This window comes from Neovison vison, chromosome 9, assembly GCF_020171115.1.
Source record: "Neovison vison isolate M4711 chromosome 9, ASM_NN_V1, whole genome shotgun sequence".
Taxonomy (NCBI): domain Eukaryota; kingdom Metazoa; phylum Chordata; class Mammalia; order Carnivora; family Mustelidae; genus Neogale; species Neogale vison.
The window spans coordinates 98,396,412-98,416,691 of record NC_058099.1 but is presented as its reverse complement, the minus strand read 5'-3'; the positions used below and the strand labels follow the sequence as shown (position 1 = coordinate 98,416,691).

Genomic DNA, 20,280 nt, shown 5'->3' with positions numbered 1-20,280 from the left:
CAGAACACGGCCCCCAGAGGGCAGGTCCACACACCTGCACACACTTGCACACACACGCCTCACCTTGTACTTCCACTTGGCTTCTGACTTGCTCTTAGTTTGCTCTCGGATTTCTAGCCTCTCCATGTCATTCTGCGAGCTGATTGCCTCCTTGTTGGGCACACTCAGGACACTCTTTGTGGCCTAGGAAACAGCAGTCATGACCCAGCAGTGGACGTAGGAGGGTGTCGAGGATCCCTGAGGCTACAGGGCAAAGCAAGAGCCACACAGCACAGAGCCCCTGCCTCCTGCAGGCCCACACGCAGCAGCCCATGCACCCATGCGTCCGTCCATCACCCACCCATCACCCACCCATCACCCACCCACCCATTCTTGCACTCTCCCCCCCTTCTTTCCTTCCTTCCTCTCTCCCCCTTTCCTGCCATCCATCCATCTGTTCATTTGTTCGTTCATCCATTCTCTTTGCCTTAAAGATGAGACAATTGATGTGCCCCAGTGCAGGCCTGTGATGTCGGCCCTAGTGAGCCTGGTAAGCCAGGGCCACCACTGACCCGCCCCCACCCCCAGCTAAGAAGTGGGTAACAACCTTGCACTAGCAGGAAATCACTCAGTGAGGCTTGGTCTTGGGCTCATGGCCCCGAAGCCCACACTTCAGGGCCTCTGGTCGTACGGGTAGGTCCCCAGGGCCAGGTCTGCCTCTCTCACGGCCTGTAGGGGCCCAGGCCCCTCCAGTAACTGCCCACATCATCTGTCCCCTTTCCGCCTCCCTATTACTCTCCACCGGGCACCGGCCCGCCTTCAGATCTCAGCCAGTGCTTGGGTCTCAGAGACGATACAGCCAGCTCGTCCTTCCAGGCGATCCTGTGTGGTGCCCCTCCGTCCCAGCACAGACCCCACCTTCCCCGTGAGGCTCTCTCCCCACTGTGCCAAGCTCCCTGGGGCACAGCCCACCCGCCCCAAGCCTCCAGCACAAGGACTCCACAGCCCCAGCTCCACCCCACAGGGGAGGTATCTGCGGACCTCCGGCCACCGGCGGCAGGCTGCGGCTACCTACCTTGCCTTTCTTGGGAGGCTCAATCTTGGTCAGCGCCTCCTTGGTGTGGGCCTCCAGAAGGTCCAGGTTGGGGATGGTGGGCGAGGCCGCGCCCCTGCACTTCTTCCCTTTCTTCTTGCCCCCATCCTTGAGCTTCAGTGGCTTGGGGGGCTTCGGGGGTTTGGGGGGTTTGGGGGGCTTGGGAACTTTGGACGGCTTGGGCATCTTCACGGTTTTGGGAGTCTTTTTTTTGGACACTTTCTCCAGGAAGGACCGAGGAGGGCTGGCCTCAATAGGGGACGGGGGCTCCTCTTTCTCCCGATCCCCGAAACAGACTTCATCTGAGGAGATGGCGGGGGTCACTTCGGGTCGGGCGGCCTTGGAGGCATTCTAGGGAGAGGAGAAGGAGAGGTGGCCTCCCTCCAGCAGGGCCTCAGCCCGGGCTGTGGCTGACGCTCCAACAGAAAGGACCTCCGCCCACACGGTCATACAACACATCTGTCTACACCACCCGCTAGACATGTTCACATCTATCCTACAGCTCTCGTGTGACACGCTCACATCTGTCCATACCACTGTGTGACACACTCGCATCTGTCCGATCACTGTGTGACACACGTTTACCTACAGCATCGTGTGACACGCTCATCTACGTTACCCGTGTGACAAGGCGCCATTTGTCTACAGCATCAGCCACTTGACCCCTCCGCCTCCTTGGTGGAGCCCCCCTTCTACCCCATGGCATGAAGAGGCTGGGAGGGTCTCCAGCGGCTGGAACCGTCCTGCCTCCAGACCCCTCCCCACCCACCTGGGGAGCTCCGGCTGGGAGGCCACGGGCAGCCACAGGTGCCTCGAGTCCCCATCCCGCCAGTGACGCTGCCTTAGAGGGCCGCAGGAGGAGCCATCTCAGACAGTCCCTGGCAGGCAGGCAGAGGGTCCCCGGGCCAGGGCTGGCCGTCCCCCCGCGTCAGTCCTACCTCGCTAAGGCGGATCTCTTTGGCGAGGTCTTTGATGAGCTGGGAAGGCTTGAAGTGCTCCGGGAGCTCGTCCTCATGCTCTGCCAAAGCCTGAAGGGCAGCACACGTGGGGCCAGCAGTCAGCTGTGTCCGGAGCCAACGTCCACCCACCCCAGGCCATGCTGCCCCTGCCCCTTGCCACTCACAGGGTCCCCAAGCAGGCTCGACAGCCGGGCATCCGGACTCACCCACACTGTCCCTCCAGGTCCTGTCCTGCCCAACAACCCAGCAGCCCAGCAGCCCAGACGGGCAAGTAAGAAGGGCTGCCGCAGGCAGAGAATGGCTGCACGGGTCCTGCACTGGGCAGCCCCTCGCTGGACATCAGCTGTTAAGAGGGCCCTGCCACCACCCCTCTCCACAGGGGGAGTAACAGAGTCCCAGAGAGAAGGAGGTGCCTCAGGCCACCAGCAGCTGGGCAGTGATATGGGCCATCCTCTCTTGCTGGGCACAAGGCTGCTACCATTGGCCACACGGCTGAGGTGAGGGAGAAGGGACACCAGATACGGTTTCAGGCCTCGAGGCCAGATATGTGGCTGTAGGACAGCCCTGGGAGGTCACCAGACAGCACTGCTGGAGTGCTCGGTGCGGCGGGGGGCGGGGGGCGTGGGGGGGGTGGACGGGACAGTGCTGCTTCGGGGACCATGTGGGGGAACAGGATAGCGCTGCTGGGGACAGGACAGTGCTGCTGGTGTGGGCCCGGGGGGGAGGCATTGGGCATACCATCAGGGGTAACTTGGGGGGTAAAATGCCATGTGCTACAGGGGCCACAATGGGGAGACACAGTACAAAGGGAGGCCTACATCAGAGAGTAAAACCCACTTCAGAGCTGATGCCTAGGCTAGCCAGGGAAGTCAAGAGGCTATTCTCTGTCCTGCCCTGACCCTAACCCAGCCCCACCCCTCGGGTGCACTGAGCGCCCTCTCCACCCCGCACCCTCCTCCACGGACCCTTCAGGCCCCCTGACCTCCATCCCTCAGTCCCTGATCTGCTTCCCAGCACCCAGCTCCTGCTACAAGTGGGCAGGGGGACACCCAGCAAAGGAAGGACCAGCACTGGGGAGGGCTCCCCACCAGCCACGCTCCCCTCTAGTTGGGGACACACCTGGCCCACATCCCTACCTGCTTTTTCGTCCATGATCTAAAAGCACCATTGAGAATTTTAGCTCCTTGGACTAAATGAGGGGGCAGCTGCTTCCCAGACTTGTGAGAACCTGGCGGGAGGTAGAGGGGTTGGGTCAGGGGAGGGTGGCCGCCTGCAGGCGATCTCACATGGTGGGTAGGGGGCGGGGTCAGGGCTGGACCTCCACCCACTGCCACCTGCCCAACTGCCAACGGTCCCTCTTGGAACCTCAGGGCCCTGTCCGAGACGCCCTGTGCAGGGCAGGACAGCCCTCCCACTGTCCATTCGCCGGGGCCCCCAGGCAGGCAGCCCAGCTCGCCCCCTGCCTGTCCCCTGGCCCACTGGAGTGAGGGGCCACAGGTGTACCCACTCCCCATGTGCTCCTGCACAGCTGTGGTGGCTGGGACCCCCACTGTGGCCACCGGGACAAGCATAGCCCCCGAGACACCCTTGGAGGCTGGGCGAGCCCCGCAGAAAAGGGACAAGGCGCCCCCTTCTGGCCAGGGAGCTGCGGGCAGAGCCGTCAGATCTCTCAGCCACCGGGTCCCCGCTGCTTCTCTGGGCCCCTGGCAGAGGGGCGGAACCAGCGGGTCAGCGGTCACCCTGTCAGGCCGTCCCGGGGTATGGCTCTGCCATCACTGCTCCCATCCCACCTCCCTGCCAGGAGCCCCGAGTGCAGCCCCCGTGGGCTCCCTCCTAGGAACGCCCTCTGCCAGGGGGAAGCCCAGGGATCTCAACATGGGGACGGACAAGCCAAGATCAAGGTCCATCTCTTTAGCTTTCCCACCGGCTGGAGCCGGTGTACAAAGGACTCCGGACCAGGTGGCTTCAGCCTGCAGGGGGAGCGCAGCCCAGCCGCTGGGAGCCAGGCACCCACCCTGAAGGCCAGGGAGGAGGACAGGCATGCCACAGGGGTCCCTCAGCTTGTAGCCAGGGCCTCTCAACTTCCCCAGGGAGCCTCACCGGCCATCTCGTGAGGCGACACACGCCAGGCCTGAGAACACACATCCCAGCCGGCATTCTTAAAAACACCAACAGCCGCGCGGGCACCATCCAGCCTCGTGCTGCCCTGCAGGGCTCAACCCGGACCGGGCTCTGGCCACGCGAAGGCCCAGCCATCACCCGCCCCCATGCCCCCGAGCTCCGCACGCAAACAAGCCACCCGGAGCCACCGTCAGAGATGCCAACCCGCACACCCATACCTTTGAACGCCTCCAGCAGGTGCTTCCCCATGTACCAGCAGGCAGTTTCAAAGTTGGGAAACTGGGTCAGGCTGCCCAGTTTCAACCTCCTTTCCACTTCATATGCTCTGGAAACCATAGCAAAGAATTGTCCAGGGCATTCGGCTCTGAGCAGGTGACACTAAGGGTGAACCCACGTCATAGCCACAGCAAGGCCACACCAAGGCTACGCCACTCAGGCCTCCCCTCTGCAGTAGGTGGAACAGGGAACCACATGGAACGAGTGCCCTGCGTGAGGGTGAGCCTGTGGGCCAGTGCCCAGGGAGAGGCCTTTCAACTCACCCGTCACCCTCTAAGGGCCACAGAGGCTTCCCAGGGACCAGGTCACCCAAGGGCAAACGGGGGGTGCCACCATGCTGGCCTGGCAACAGGGACCCCAGCAGGTGTGGGCCTACCTCATCTGCATCTCCACGCTCAGGCTGTGCAGGAAATGTCCCGCGAAGGCCAGGCAGTCCACGGGAGTGAGCGTGGCATAAATCCAGCCTGGAAGGCAGGGGCATGGTTAGCCCTCGACCTCGCCCTCAGGGAGGGCTCCCTGCTGCAGCTTGGGCTTAGGTCATCCCGCCTGCCCTGGGGCCCCTGTCCACCCTGGTTGGCGGCCCCCACACCCTCTTCCTGCCCTGTGATGGAGAGCCTGCGTCCACGCTGGCTTTCCTGTCTGGCACCAACCCAGGAGCTGAAGTAACCCGCCCCGCCTGCCCCAAGTCAGCTGCCCAGCAGCTCCGACCCACACACACAGGGCTAGGAGACAGGGCAGGGTGGTCACAGCCCAGGGGAATGGGCTCGCCCCTAGACCATCCCTGGACACAAGCCTCGGCCAGGAGCGTCCCCTTCCTCCAGTATCACAGGTGACGGCTGAGCGGGAGGCCCGGGGCCAGGGCAAAGGCGAGGAGCCTGGCGGAGTGGATGGGGCGCGGGACAGGGCACTCACCCGAGGGGATGAAGAGTGTCTGGCCCTGCTTGAGGGTGCACTTGTAGCATCTGTCCACCTGGTCGGCAAAGAACATTTCGCTGTGGTTCGCGGCCGACTGCCAGCGCTCGTACAGGGAGATGTTGGCTGAAGCCGGCTGGATGAGATAGAAGATCTTCTCCCCCTGCCAACAAGAGGCCATTGGCAGAGCCCGACGCAATGCAAGGACAGTGGGGGTCCCCGCGGTGGGTCCAGGCGTGAACACTGCCCCTTCCCTGAAAGGTGGGGCCATGTGGGCTTTGCAATGCATGGTTTGTGAGCAGGGATGAGTGCGGCACAGGAGCCCCGCCTGCCACACGCCGTGCTCATGCGACCCTGGGACTGTCACGTGTGCCACGGGGCAGCAAAGGTGGGACCAGCTGTCTGATGAATCTCAAGAAAGCTCTGCTCCTGAGAGCCCTGGGGTCAGGGCTGCTTTGCCCTGCAGGACCCAGGGCCAGAATCATAAGCCGAGCCGCCCACCCCACGTTGGGCTTGGGCAGGTGTGGGGAGACCCCAGTGGGTGGTTGAGCTCAAGCCTTAGGATCCCCTTGTTCGTTTGTCTTCACATCTCCCTTCTTTCCTGACAGGAGCCTCCAGCCCTGCCCCCACACTCGTGTGGGCCCCTCTTCCAGGAAGTCCTCCCAGCACCGCATCCTCCTCCTTGGGTGTGCACACCACAGAGCCCTGGGCTGCACTCCAGTGGGCCGCCTCCAATTGCTTCATGAACCCCCCTCCTCAGAAACACGCAACATGTGACCGCACCCCCCTGCCTCCCGAGGGCCAGACTCCGCGTCCCTCCTGGAGAAGCTGAGCGCTGGCCCAGCTGGGCTCGTGGGGACCGCAGGTGGCCCTGCGCGTGGAGCCGGGTGAGCCTACCTTGAGCACGTGGTACCAGGCAGAGGCGCCTCCCGAGTCGATGTGGAAGTCGGTGTAGCTGTCCTTCACGCAGATGAGACAGTACTTGGTCACCTTGGGCTTGGCCAGCAGCGCGTCATCGGGCCAGCAGTTCTCTACCCACGACAGCTTCTTGACAATGTCCGGCGGCTCCACGAAACTGGACATCCTGGGGCAGACACAGGAGGAGGGGCACCAGTGACGGGACGTCCGCCAGGCCACCTGGCACGGAAGAGGCTCCGGGGCCATGTCCCTCACCTACTTCTCCATCCCGGGCTACGTGGCATCACTGTTGCTCTACAGACAAGCAAACTAAGGTTCCCGGGGGCAGAGGGAGCCCAGCTGCCGGGTGTGGCCACGGCAGGATCTAACACGGGTCTCCCACGGGAAACCAGAGACCGCCACTCCCTGGGGAGCTGGAGGGGCCTGTCTGGGCACGGGGGCGGGGAGCAGACGGCAGACGGCATGTCTCGCACACAGTCCAGGCGCTCCCAGGCATCCCTCGCTCAGAGAAAAGTGGCCGCTCTCCAGAACGGGCCAACGGGCTGGGGATCGCTGTCAAGCCAGCGGACTCCTTTCCAAGGAGAACAAGGGAAGGCAAAGGTGGCCTTTACAATGAAATGCCACCATCCTGATTGAAACACACAGTGCCGCATCACCACGGCACAGCGCAGTCCCTGGCAATGAGAGCCCGGTGCCCTCGCTGCCCCAGGCAGGACGGACCTGCACAGCCCCACTGTGAAGGCCATGCCTGCAGGACAAGACGGTCCTGAACTGCGGGCCTGGTCCAGCGACCCCGACCTCAACAGCCTCATCAGCAGACCCTCTTCCTTTAACTCTCCACCATGTCCCTGGGGTAACATCCCCCTCCCCGCTCCCCAGGGCCCTTCTTAACCAGTCCAGGCCCCTGGTGCCCTGGGGCCCTCTTGGTCCTCTCAACACCACCCATCAGGGCTTTCCAAAACCGCCACGAATGTCCTCTCCCTGCTTGATGGCTCCTCGGGTACAAAGCTAGACCATTCTCCTGCCGCCAAGGCTAGTGGCTCCCTGCAGTCTCCCATGGCCGAGGGGTGGTATCCCAAGGGCCCCAGACACCCAAGGCCACCCTGGGTGCTGTGCAGAGGTAACCATGCATGTTCGCATCACTGACAGTAGGCACATCACTATCCATCTGTCACAGCAGTTGCTTCTGGGGTTAGGGTACATGGGAGTCACTGCAGGACTCCCGAGGCCGCAGACCCTGACACCGCCACAGATGGTCCGTGCGGTCAGGCCCAGCCCTTGCAGCCCCAGCTGACATCCCCAGGCACAGATCACACTGATTAACTGGAGGCCACCCTCTCCCTCTCTGGTGGTGTAGACCAGAGTTCCAGCTGCTCAACAGTCCGGAGGGAAGTGTGTGTGACCCCCGTGGTCCTCTGGTCAGGTCTGAGGACCCTGGAGGCACCGCACATTCTCTGCCAGTGAAGGGGTGGCCCAGAGAAGCCCCAGGGAAAACCCTAAGCCAAAGCATCCAGTCCCCTGGCTCTGCACCCGGCAGCTCTCCATGAAGACCCAGGCTGCTCATAGCCCAAGCCGACAGCGATGTTCCCGAGCGTGCTCTCTGGGAGCAAAGCAACATGCCCATCACAACTCAGCCTGAGAGGAAATCCTTGCTGTGAACTCTCAGGCAGTGGCTTTGTCCTGATACCATAAGCCATCCTATTTCCCTTTATGCCTTTGCTGTCAGGAAGCTCACACAGAACCTAGCAGCCGGTTGCAACATCCTGTCGGGGCTCGTGGCACAGCTCTGTATTATCTGTCTCCGTGAGGCTTCCAGAAACTCTCCTACCTGCCCTTCCGCACATGATCTATCTGGCTATGCCCTGAGTTTTCCAGAAGTCGGCAAGACAGAAAGGACCCAAAAGTGAAATCACACGTAAATGAAACCACTGTCACCGAGTCAGGCCCTGCGGTGCACAAAGGGCCCAGCTGGAGAGCAGTACGGATTTGGCCGAGGGGCAGGAAAGGGGGGGGCCACGCCACGCCGGCCTGCCTCCATGACGCAGAAACCTGGACCTCAGTGGGCCCCAGTCAGCCACGGAGCCTCATGCCTGACCCTCTGCCCTGGGAAGAGCCGTGAACTGGGCGGGCCCAGCCGGTGGAACTCGGGCTGAGACGGCAGGAGGGGCCAGGGCACAGCACGAGCCCACAGGGCTGCAGGCATGAATTTGAGGCTGCGTCCGTGGACAAGTGCAGGCCTGTGGGCCCGTGGGTACATATGTGTGTGCATGTGGAGACGTGTGTGGCTGTCTGCACAAGTGTGTGAGCGTGAGTGTGCGCATTCGGGAGGAATCGACACCACGCTGTTAACTCACAGCTCTTTCCGGGGGGGGGGGATGGGGAGCTGGAGGAGGATTCAGCCCCTGGTTGCTCATTTTCTGTTTGAACTGGTCACAGTGCCTAAGAAGAGACCCTGCCGCAGGCGGCCCGGGGCTGGCGGGCGCTCACCTGGTGTCGGAGAACTCGAGGCTGGTGAGGTTGAGCACCCGTTTACGGTTGGTGCTGTAGTAGTAGTCCACGAACTCCTTCAGCTTCATCTTGCAGTCTTTCTGCTTGGCGACATCCGTCACGTCGACGCTCCGCTCCGGGCCTGCGGGCAGGGCAGGGGGACGGTGAGCGGGGCAGGATGTGCCGGGGAGGCTGCCGAGCAGGGCTGGGTCTGAGGCTCAGGTGCCGACGTCCACCTGCACGGGCTGCCCCTGCCCTTCAGCCGCGCCGTGGGCCCCGGGGCGCAGGAGGCCGCTGACACGCGGGCCCCAGTGAGGGTGGCCACGATAGCAAGTAAAGACACAGGACGTGAGGCCCCCGCGAACTTCAGACAAACAAACGACAAATATGTTGTTAGTCTGAGCACATCGCAAATAACGCCCGGAACGTGCTTATGTTTTAAAAATTAAAAAAATCAAAAAACTATGTTTCTAGGGCACCAACTTATTCTGAAAATGGGTAAGTAAAAGGAAAAACATTTTTCCTGCATTTCCTGTAGTTGACGAGGAAAAAGATCAAGTTAAGAATTACCGGTGACAGGAGGCTCCAGACAGCCCAGGACCTGACAAGGGCAAGCACGTCCCATCCGACTCCTAAGTACTTGAGGGACAAAGACGCACAGAACTCATGGCCTCGACCTTCCTGACAATCCGCCGGGGCCGCGTGGACCCCAGCTACGGGCACAGAGGAGCTGGCCCGTCACCACCCAGGCACCTCCCGAGCCCCACAGAAGTCCCGCTGTCCACCTGAAGGCAAACCCGAGCATCTGCCCAGGCGGGGCGGAACCACTGGGGACACAGGAGCGGGTTACAGGACACCACAGGCAGATTATGGGACGTTCTAGACCAACAATGTGATCCTCCAGCAACCTCGGGAACAGAGGCCGAGGGGCATAATCACCAAATGCGTTGTGTGCGATTCCCGCTGCCCGCCCAGAAGGTGTGCAGGGGGCCCCGGGGGTAACCGAGGCAGGGCTCTGGTATGCGTCATCAGCGCCATCAGCGCCACCGAGTGCAGGCCCGGGGCCCTGACACCATTCTCACGCCATCTGTCAGAGGCAGGGGCGACACGGCTGTGGGCAGGATGACACCGGCTCACAGGTACGGAGAGCTCAGGGAGTGCTTGGTGCCAGGCAGGCAGGCAGGCCCTAGACGCCAGCTGTCACTCCAGGGGTGCGGCCTCACCTAGGCAATGGGCATTTCTCCCTCCCTGCCACCTCCGGTGGGGCGCAGGCATTCTAGGGTCTTCCCTCCTCTTGCCCTGGCCACCCTGCCATCCCCATGAACACCCTGAGCCCCAGCCACCACGAGGGCCTCAGAGCCTAGCCATGCGGGCCACAGTCACATGGGCACCGCTGCTGGGGGGAGGCGGCCTCACAGACCAGGCCAAGCACACAAGGCACTGCTCTCCACCCACAGCTGCCCCAACAAGGGCATCCACAATGAAAGGGCCCCTTTCAGCCCCCATTTTGCAGCCAGAATAACTGAGGAGGGACAGCCAGGGTCACACTCCATTTAGTGGGACATGCGTTCTAACTCCCAAAGGGAGCATGTGGCACAGGGACCAGCCAGGGCCTTCGGCAAGCAGGCCACTCACCCACGTAGTTCTCGACGTCGCTGACATAGAAGGTGGGGGCCGGGACCGCCAGGCCCAACCCGTCTTTCTTGGGGACGAGGATGGGTTCAGCGAAGCCGTGCTCCTCCATGTAGCCCAGAGTGAGCTGGCTGCCTGGCACGCGGACCACCACATCTTCCGCGCTGTGGGAAAAGTGGGGGTCGGGGGTCATGCTGGCCAGCGCCCCCACCCCGCAGCTCCAGGACAGGCCTGGCTGTGGCCTCAGGGCCAGAAACACGAAGCCCCAGCTCCTGCCTCCCGCATGTTGGGAGGAGGCCTTGCCTGCAGCCCCACACCCAGGGCCCCCGGGGCAGCCACGGCGCTCAGACAGGGCCATCAAGGTCCAGGAGGCCCAGGATGGGGACGTCCTGAAAACCAGAACTCCCACCGTGGCAGAGAAAGGCAGCAGTGTGAGTGAGGGCTCTCCCTCTCCTCTCCTAGTCTACCTGCCCGCCCTCTATTCCCCGCCGCTCCTCCCTCGTGCTCGATGTCACACCCTGCATAGGGCTGTGGTCGGGCCTGAGGACACGGTAGATGGAGACAAACCCCTCTTCAGGGAGAGCCCACCCCCAAGACAAGCCAAGCACAGGACCTAGGGGCAGCTGTGTGCTGGGCACTGCCTGGGGGACCAGGGACCTTCGGGACGCAGCTGGAACAGCACCAGTGGTGAACCTAGAGACCCCAGAGGGGCACGTGAGGCCGTAAGCCCACAGCTGAGAGCAGACAGAGCTGGGGCGGGCTGGGGTGGGGGGATGGTGGCAGGAGTCCGGGTCAGAGCAGCCCACCCAGGCCTGGAGGGTCAGCAGGGAGCAGCACAGGCCCTGGAGTGGGCAGAACGTGGCCAGGATGAGCAGGGATGAGGGGCCCGGTGACTGGGGCCCTGTCTGCCGTGGTGAGGGCTTCTGCCTTATGCCAAGAACACCGGGGAGCCACGGCACAACTTAAGCAGGGCGACCATAGTTGGCGGTCAGTCCAGTAGTGGGAATGTGCAGGCGGCAGCCCAGAGCTGAGCTGACACAGGCTTGGGCTGAGGCAAGTGTCAGATTTGCCACAGAAGCGCCCATCAGACAGATGGGGCAGGAGCTCAGAGGACTAGAGTCTGGAGAGGGAGCCTGAAGCCGCTGTCCAAGGGGCAGTCTGGGAGGCCAAGGGAACGGATGTGAACTCTGAGGGCAGAGAGACAGCAGGGACCAAATTCTAAGGGAGAGCAGTCAGCAGGAGAGGAGGCCGGGCAGATGGCGGTATCATAGCTCCAAGGAGGATGGGGCTTGAGAAGGGGCCCCAGGGCCATGTCCCACCAAGGGGCCAGTGAAGGTAAGGATTGAGGAGACCCCCGGGGTTGGAGCACACGGTGACAGGCCATTAGGCATGGACCAGGTGCGAGTGGCACGTGAGTAAGGAGGAGGAGCAACACAGTGAGCAGCAGGGAGCAGCTCCGAGAGCACGAGAACAAGGCACAGTCAGCGCCAGGAGGCGCCGGACAAACCTGAATCTCCTTGTGTCACAAAACCTCACGCACCAGGCAGACAGAATAGTCCTGTGGGGACTGGCTGCCGTGGGAAACCACATGCTCTGAAGGCCCCACCCCACAGACGGAGGTGGACCACGGGCGCACCAGCAGACCCATCTACCAGCGCGGGTCGGTGCACTGAGGACAACGGACAACTGGGAAAGAGGGTTTCAGACAAACACACTGAACACATTCACAAGGTAATGGAGGGATAGGGCAGAGAGCAGGGAGGGAGGAGAAACAGAGCAGGCAGCATGGACAATGTGTGAGCAGAAATTCTAGACACAAAAAACATTTTCAAAAAATTTTAAAAACTCAACGATGCATTCAATGGTAGCTGCCTGGAAAAAAAAATGGTGAATTTGATGAAATATCTGAAAAATAAGATAGAGAATGGAATAGAAGAGCCATTAAAAAAGAAAACAGAACATTTTTTGGAACTGAGGTAAGATATAATTCTTCAAATTTAAAGAACTTACTGAGTCCTGAGTAGAATTAATAAAAACCAAATGCACATCTGGGAGCACTGTAGCATATCTGTGGTACATCAAGGACAAAGGGACAATCTTAATGTTTTCAGAGAAAAAAACAGATTATTTACCAAGGCAACCCAAACAAACAAAACACCAACCACTAGACTGACAACAGACATCTCATGAGCAACAAGAGATGCCAAAAGACAATAGAATAGTACCTTCAAAGATTGCAAGGAAAATAACTTTTACTCTTGAATTTTAGATCCAATTTAGAAAAATCAGAATCATTTAAGAGTAAGGATGAAATGAAAACATTTTCAAAATGGAGACTATTTCTATAAGCCTTTACTGAACCACTAAAGGACAATAATTCAACAAGAGGGAAATCAAATCTAGAAGAAAGAAATGGGACTCAAGAAATAATGGAAAATTGTACCACGGATTTCTTACAACCCCTACTGAAATACCCATAGACTTCTCTGCAGAAACTAACAAGCTGAACTTGGAATGCTGAATGGAAATGCAAGGCACCCAGATGACCAAACAGTCTTTTAAAAGAAGAACAAAGTTGAGGACACTTACCAATTTCAAAATTCACTCCAAAGCTACAGTAATCAAGACTGTGTAGTGCTGGCATGAGAAGAGAGAAGAGACATACGGATCAGTGGAGCAGAATCAAGTGTCCAAAAATAAATCCAAACATCTATGGTCAACTGCTTTGTACCAGGAACGCCGAGACAACTCAATGGGGAAAAGTCATCTCAATAAACGGCACGTGGGAGAACTGAAGGTCCACATGCAAAAGAATGAAGTGCGATCCCTACCTCACATCATATACACATATTAACTCAAAGTAAGTTGAAGACCTAAATACAAAAGCTAGAACCATAAAACGTAGAGAAGAAAACACAGGAATTAATCTTCATGACCCTGAATTTGGCAATGGTTTTTCAGAAGCCAAAACCATGAGCAACAACAACAAAACAAATAAATTAGACCCCATCAAAATTATAAACTTTTGTGCTTCAAAGGACACCATCAAGAAGATGGGAAGGTAGCCCACAGAATGGGAGAAAATATCCAATAAATGACAAGTATCCAGAACTATTACAACTCAACAAGAAAAAGACAACCAATTAAATTAGACAGGGTTAGAGTAACTCGGAGTTGACTTCTGGAATCTGCTAAGAGCATGGACATGGTCACTCCTGTCCTCACAACAAGAAAAAGGCTGAACAAACTGAAAATCAATGAATTTTCTTATATTCACAGAGAATTAGGGTTATAGGGCAAACAGCCACCCCCGAAATCTGCAGTGACAGGTAAATACAAAAAATCACAACCGAGATAACCTTACCTGAAGTAGAAGCTGCTGGAGGCAGTTAGTGGGAGGAATACTTATATGGTAATTTTTGATAAAGTGCATGGGTTGAATGTGAACTAGCTTTAGAGTTAAGAACTCATGGGGGCTCCATCTCAGAGGAGACCCACACTTTCATGGGCTTTACCTCAGGATATTCTGGTGAAGATTTGCTCTTACTTCAGGAAGGGTTGGGGGGCAGTGACTATGTTTTCCCTCTAGAGCAAAAGTCTACCTTCCAGAAGAACTGACTTAACCAGGCCCTCATCTGATGAGGGGAAGGGCCAATGGCCTCCACCGGCCCCCACTAGCTTCCTGTCTCAGGAAAGCAGAGAAATATTTCCAAGGGTAACAGCCCAGAGCCTCAGGGCCCACTGAAGAACTGAGGTTTACTATTCAATTACAGAACATTCCCCTGCCCAAACCTGGACTACCATGTGACAGCAGAACAGTTGAGCATAATTGAGAGACTAATTCCATTTAAGAAGGAGTTGCTAGGAAAGCCCAGAGAAAACAGGAGAGGAGAAAAAAACAAGGAAACTACAAGAAAGTGATCTGTCTGGCACCTACAGTTGCAGTGGACATAGTCCATTCCCTACTTAGGTCAACATGAAACCTCACTCTAAATGCATGAGCACCTCAGCTCGTTTGACTCAACACATCATGTCTAGCTTTCAACAAGAAAACCCACAAGACACGCTGAAAGGCCAGAAACCCATAGCATGAAGAGACAAAGCAAAGCACCCCCACCAGTCAGAATGACTAAAATCAAAAAGACAAGAAATAACAGGTGTTGGTGAGGATGTGGAGAAAGGGGAGCCCTCATGCACTGTCGGTGGGAATGCAAGCTGGTGTAGCCACTGCGGGAGTCTGTATGGAGGCTCCTTAGAAAATAAGAAATAGGGATACCACATGGTCCAGTAATCTCACTAATGGGTATTTACCAAAAGACAATGAAAACACTAATTCAAAAAGATGCACCCTTAGGTTTATAACACCGTTATTTACAAGAGCCAAGAGATGGAGGCAGCCCAAGTGTCCACCCATTCACAAGTGGTCTATGTACACACTGGAATATTACTCAGCCATAAAAAAAGAATGAAATCTTGCCATTTGCAACGACACAGATGAAGCTGGAGAGCATTGTGCTAAGCAAAATAAGTCAGAGAAAGACAAATACTGTACGATTTCACTCATATGTAAAATTTAAAAAACAAATGAACACAGGGAGGAAAAGGAAGTGAGACAAATCAAGAAACAGACTCTTCACTATAGAGAACACACTGACGGTCACGAGATGGAAGCTGGGTGGGGGGAATGGGGGAAATAGGGGATGGGGATAAAGAGTTCACATCTTGGGCGCCTGGGTGGCTCAGTGGGTTAAGCCTCTGCTTTCAGCTCAGGTCATGATCTCAGGATCCTGGGATCAAACCCCACATCGGGCTCTCTGCTCAGTGGTGACCCTGCTTCCCCCTCTCTCTGCCTGCCTCTCTGCCTACTTGTGATCTCTCTGTCTCTGTCAAATGAATGAATAAAAAAATAAATAAATAAAATAAAATAAAATCTTATTTAAAAAAAAAAAAGAGTTCACATCCTGATAAGCACTGAAGTGATGTATAGAATTGTTGAATCCCGGGGCGCCTGGAAAGCTTAGTCCATTAAGCACCAATTTTTGGCTTCAGCTCAGGTCATGATCTCAGGGTTCTGGGATTGAGCCCCACATGGGGCTCCTGACTCAGTGGGGAGTCTGCTTCTCCCTCTCCCTCTGCCCCTCCCAACTGCTGTGCACACATGGGTGCTCTCTCTCAAATAAATTTTTAAAAATCTTTAAAAAAATAAAACTTCAAAAAATTGATTAATATGTTAGAAGTGCTAGTGGGAAAAGTGGACAACATGCAGAGAATGGAAGGGTGATGTAAGTAGAGAAGTGGACACTCTAAGAATAAAAAAAAATGACAGAAATAAATTAAAAACTGTAACAGAAATGAAGAATGCCTTTGATGGGTTCATCAGTAGAGTAGACATGGCTAAGAAAAGAATCAGTGAGCTAGAAGTTAAGTCAGTAAAATCTGCCCAACCTGCAATGCCAAGAGGAAAAGAATGAAAAAGGCAGGGAACAGAATATCCAAGAAGTGGAGAACTTGCAGACAGAGTGTATGATGGGAATCCCAGAAAGAAAAACAGAGAGAAAAGCTGAAGAAATGTTTGAAGTATAATGGTTGAGAATTCTCTAAAAATAATGACATACATTCAACCACAGATCCTGAAAACTCAGACAACACCAAGCAGGATAAGTACCCCAAACTATTCCTAGGCATGTCATAATCAAACTACAAAAAATGAGAGACAGGATCTTGAAAAAGGCCACATGAGAAAGATCTACTTCCACCATGACAGTGTGAAGAGCGCTGACCCACACTCCAGTGAAACTGGTAAAAATTATTTGGAAAAACATTCAAGACCTCTGGAAATGATTCTAAGAGCAAACATCAAATGAAGAAACATCTAGTCAAGAAAATCTACAAAAACTTGGTATGAAAGGCAAGAGCGTGTAACCACTCCTCCCTTCACGTCCCTGGCTTGGCAAGGAAACTCCTCTCTGGGAAGACTGCAGCCAAGGACACATGAATGCCGGATGGGAGGGCGCCCAGCTTCCAGGCAGAAGGCTTTCCTCCTGGTAGAACAGCATGGCAGTCTTTCTCATGCTGCCCCGGTTGTCTATTGCTGATTCTAAGTGTTGGGTGAGGACAGCCAAGACATGGGGGCTCCCTTCTTCCACCTGGCCCACAGGTACTGAGACTGTACCCTGAATGTGGCACCTTGAGACTACTGGGGCCCTGGTTCCCCTTGCCCAGCCTCTTCTATTCAACATTCCACTAGAAGTCCTAGCCAGAGCAATTAGGCAAGAAAAAAAAAGGAACACAGATTGGAAAAGAAGAAAGCAATCATCTATTCGCAGATGACACGATCCTGTATATAGAAAGTTGTAAGGAACCTACTAAAAAGCTACTCGAAATAATAAACTAGCTCATTACGGTTGCAGGATACAAGACCAATGTACAAAAATCAACTGTATTTCAGTACAGTAGCACTGACATAAAATTAAGAATACAGTTCCACTTAAAAGACATCAAGAAGAATAAGTTATTTAGGAATAAATTTAACAAAAGAAGTATAAAACTTTTGATGGAAATTTAAAATATCTCAATAAGTGGGAAAACGTCCATGTCCATTGGTCAGAAGACTGAGCATTTTTCAGATGGCAACACGCTGATTCTACTGCTTTACAGATTCACCATAATTCTTATCAGCGGACTTCTCTGTAGAGTTGACAAGCTAAAACTAAAATCTGCATGGAACTGCAACAGACTCAGAGTGGCCAAACGATCTTTAAAAAGAAGAAGTTGGAGGACTCAACACTTCTTCATTTCAAAACATACTGCAAAGCACAGTAATCCGGACAGTGTGAGACTGGCCTAAGGGTAAACAGAGATTAGTGGAGCAGAACTGAGTGTCCAGAAATAAATGGATACACTTACAGCTAAGGGCCAAGACAATTTAATAGAAAAAGAACTGTCTTCTTATAAATGGTGCAGGGAAAAATGGAGAGCCACATTAAAAAAAAAAATTAGATCCTTACCACACACATATGAAGAAATTAACTCAAAATGTATCAAAGACCAAATTGTAAGACCTAAAAACTATAAAACTCTTAGAAGAAAACACAGGGATAAACCTTCACGACCTTGGGCTTAGACGTGGCAAATGAGCCTCAGGTATGACAACAAAAGCACAAAAAACAAAATAAGAAAATGGATAAACTGGACTGCATCAAAATGACAAATGTCGGTGCTTCCAAGAACACAACTGAGAAAGTGAAAAGTCTACAAAACAGGGTTAAGTATTCACAAATCCTATCTGTTAAGAGACTTCTAAAATATGGAAAGAATTCTTATGTCTCAATAATAAAAAGCACAAAAAAGTAAAAATAGGCAAAGGGTCTGAACTGACATTTTTCCAAGGAAGACCTACGGATGAGCAGTACGCACATGAGAAGATGCTCCAAGCCACTCATTAGGGAATGTCCATCAGAGCAGAGTGAGCCAACACCTTACACCTGGAAGGACGGTTAGAATCAAAGCGCCAGCACCCCCTGCTGGTGGGATCGGAAAGCGGTGTGACCACTTTGGAAAACAGTCTGGCAGTTCATTCCTCAGACAACGGAATGCAGAGCTACTCCTAAAAACATGAAAACATATGTCCAACAAGATCTTGTACAAGCATGTTTACAGTGGAAATATTCACAGTAGCCAAGAATCAGAAATAACCCAAATGTGTCTGCTGGTGAACAGATAAACAAAATGTGGTCCGGCTATACAACAGAATATTAAACAAAAGCTTCAGGCTGATGAAAATGGTCTACAATTGGCTGGTGGCGGCGCCCACATCTGTGAATACACTAAAGACCACTGAATCGGGGGGGGGGGCACAGGGTATGGGAAAAGTGGGGGAAAAGAAAGAAGCCAGAGGAGGGACAGTCACAAGTAAGAGTCACACTAGAACAGAAATCGCACGTGCAAGAAGACAGGGGAGTGAAATATTTGGACTGTTAGAAGGAAAAACCCCACCACGTAGGGTTCTGTGTCCAGTGAATTACTCTTCAAAAGTTGAGGGAAAAAAAGACATTCTCAGACAAACAAAAAAGTCTTCCAGCTGCGAGGGGCTGAGGGGACCCAGAGCTCTGACCCCGACCCTGCCCTCCACCCTTGCACGGGACAGAGGAGCAAGCAGGGAGTCCCCTGAGACGGGGGCCTGGGGACAGCCTGCCAGGCCCAGGGGCACAGAGGAAAGCCCAGGCCCATGGGGGCTGGGAACTGCCATGTCCAGAGGGGGGTCTTAAGCAGGACCCCAGACCCCACTGCTTGACTGGACATAACCTGAGGACAGCAGCCTCTCCCTCAGGATGGCTCCGTGCAAAGGGCCACAGCAGGTGGGGGAGCCAGATGTGCCCAGAGGGAGAAGGTCCCCAGCACCTGTGTGTGGAGGTGCTGTGAAGGGAGAGGCCGGGCCCCAGAGCCAGGGCTGCCTAGGGTTTCGGGGGGCTACGCCAGTCCCCTGGAGGAAAGGCCACGCCCCTGATGCCCAGAGAGTGGGGCCGCTGCCGCCCACCTGGGGAAGGTCCGACTCCGCAGCTCCTTGATGAAGAGTTGGCTGCCATTCTGCACGGGCTTCACGTCGGGCGTCTGCCCTGGACCATGTTTGTGCCAGGCCCTCTTCTTCTTCACTGTGGGGAGACAGGGCAGCTCAGGGACCCAGCCAGGAGGGCAGCCGAGGAGCCGTCAACACCCCAACACTCAAGCCTCCCTACAGGCAGAGCCCTCGTGGTCCCGCAGGGGTCTGACCCACCCGCCTCCCTCACTGCCCGCCCCCAGCCCCACGATCTCTCCACTGACCCTGCCCTGCACCTGCCAAGCCCCTGGCTCAGTGACCACACCCAGAGCTAGGGCGGCCTGGGACCTTGCGGAGGGTGTGTCGCATCAGAGGCACCTACGGGGTAGTCCCACCAAGGTTGGCCTTTGGGACACCTCCCCTCTGACCTCGATATGACAAACCCTGCCACCTCCCTGCTGGGACCTCTGCTGTCCCAATAGCCTGCAGCTGGGGCAGAGGCACGGGGAGCTCCCCTCACCCCCGAGCTGTGGGCACCTCACCCTCCCCGGTGTGTCCACGCATGCGTACCACCGCCCTGCCTGCTCCCTCCGACTTCCATCCCACACGTGCTCCCAGGACACTGGGCACCCCACATTGGACTCTCTAGAGACAAGTGTGTACACGTGCCCCTACATGACATGTTTGCAGGCACAAGCACAGGTGCGTGTGCACACACACACTCGCACTCACCCCACTGAACTGCAAGCCCAGGAGGGGAGGGAAGTGACTTTCTTGTGGCCCAGATCCCCCGTTCAGGGCAGCCACTGGTGATGGGGAGTGAGGACAGCACTGGCGCACACACCTGTCCCTGGAGGCTCCCGGGACAGGGTCTGGAACAGCCTGGGTCAGACTGGCTGTGAGGGATTGCCGCTCGGCCCTCCGGATGCCCTTCCTTCACAGACAAGGACGGGGAGGGGCTCCCACCGTCCCCCATCTCCCATCCAGTCACAGACCCCTGAGACTGTCTCCAACAACGACGTGACATCTCTGTCATGCTTCGCTTGCCATGGCCAGGGTCTGAGCGGGCGTTACCGAAATCTGGCAGGACCCTGCCAAGGGAGGCCTCCGAGCTGGGGCTTCTGGTGGCATCGCGCACACATGGGAACGCAGAAGGGCCTGGGCACCTGCCCAAATCTTTCCTGCCCCACCATCTTGTCGCTGTGTGACCTTGCGCAAGTCACTGGGCATCTCTGTGCTGTATCTTCAACAGAGAGGAGCTAGTCCCAGCCTCCCGGACTCCTCATGAGCCACAGGAGGCAAACGACATGCGGCACCCCACCTGCCCGGGAGCTCTTGGGGGGCACACTGTGCAAGCGCGGCCCCTC

At 55.9% G+C, this 20,280-nt stretch overlaps 1 protein-coding gene across 2 annotated transcripts in view; it reads right to left on the bottom strand.

Annotated features, from left to right (window-relative positions):
* Positions 1-20,280, bottom strand: part of PHF2 (PHD finger protein 2) — a 69,042-nt gene that overhangs the window by 12,289 nt on the left and 36,473 nt on the right. For both annotated transcript variants that reach the window (XM_044266061.1, XM_044266062.1), the window contains exons 3-13: positions 18,914-19,028; positions 10,381-10,541; positions 8,746-8,887; positions 6,238-6,424; positions 5,341-5,503; positions 4,805-4,892; positions 4,371-4,477; positions 3,168-3,259; positions 2,011-2,100; positions 1,055-1,423; positions 64-183 (exon numbers count right to left, since the gene is read on the bottom strand). In XM_044266061.1, the coding sequence (XP_044121996.1) occupies positions 64-183; positions 1,055-1,423; positions 2,011-2,100; positions 3,168-3,259; positions 4,371-4,477; positions 4,805-4,892; positions 5,341-5,503; positions 6,238-6,424; positions 8,746-8,887; positions 10,381-10,541; positions 18,914-19,028 (1,634 nt within the window). The remainder of the gene's footprint in view (positions 1-63; positions 184-1,054; positions 1,424-2,010; positions 2,101-3,167; positions 3,260-4,370; positions 4,478-4,804; positions 4,893-5,340; positions 5,504-6,237; positions 6,425-8,745; positions 8,888-10,380; positions 10,542-18,913; positions 19,029-20,280) is intronic.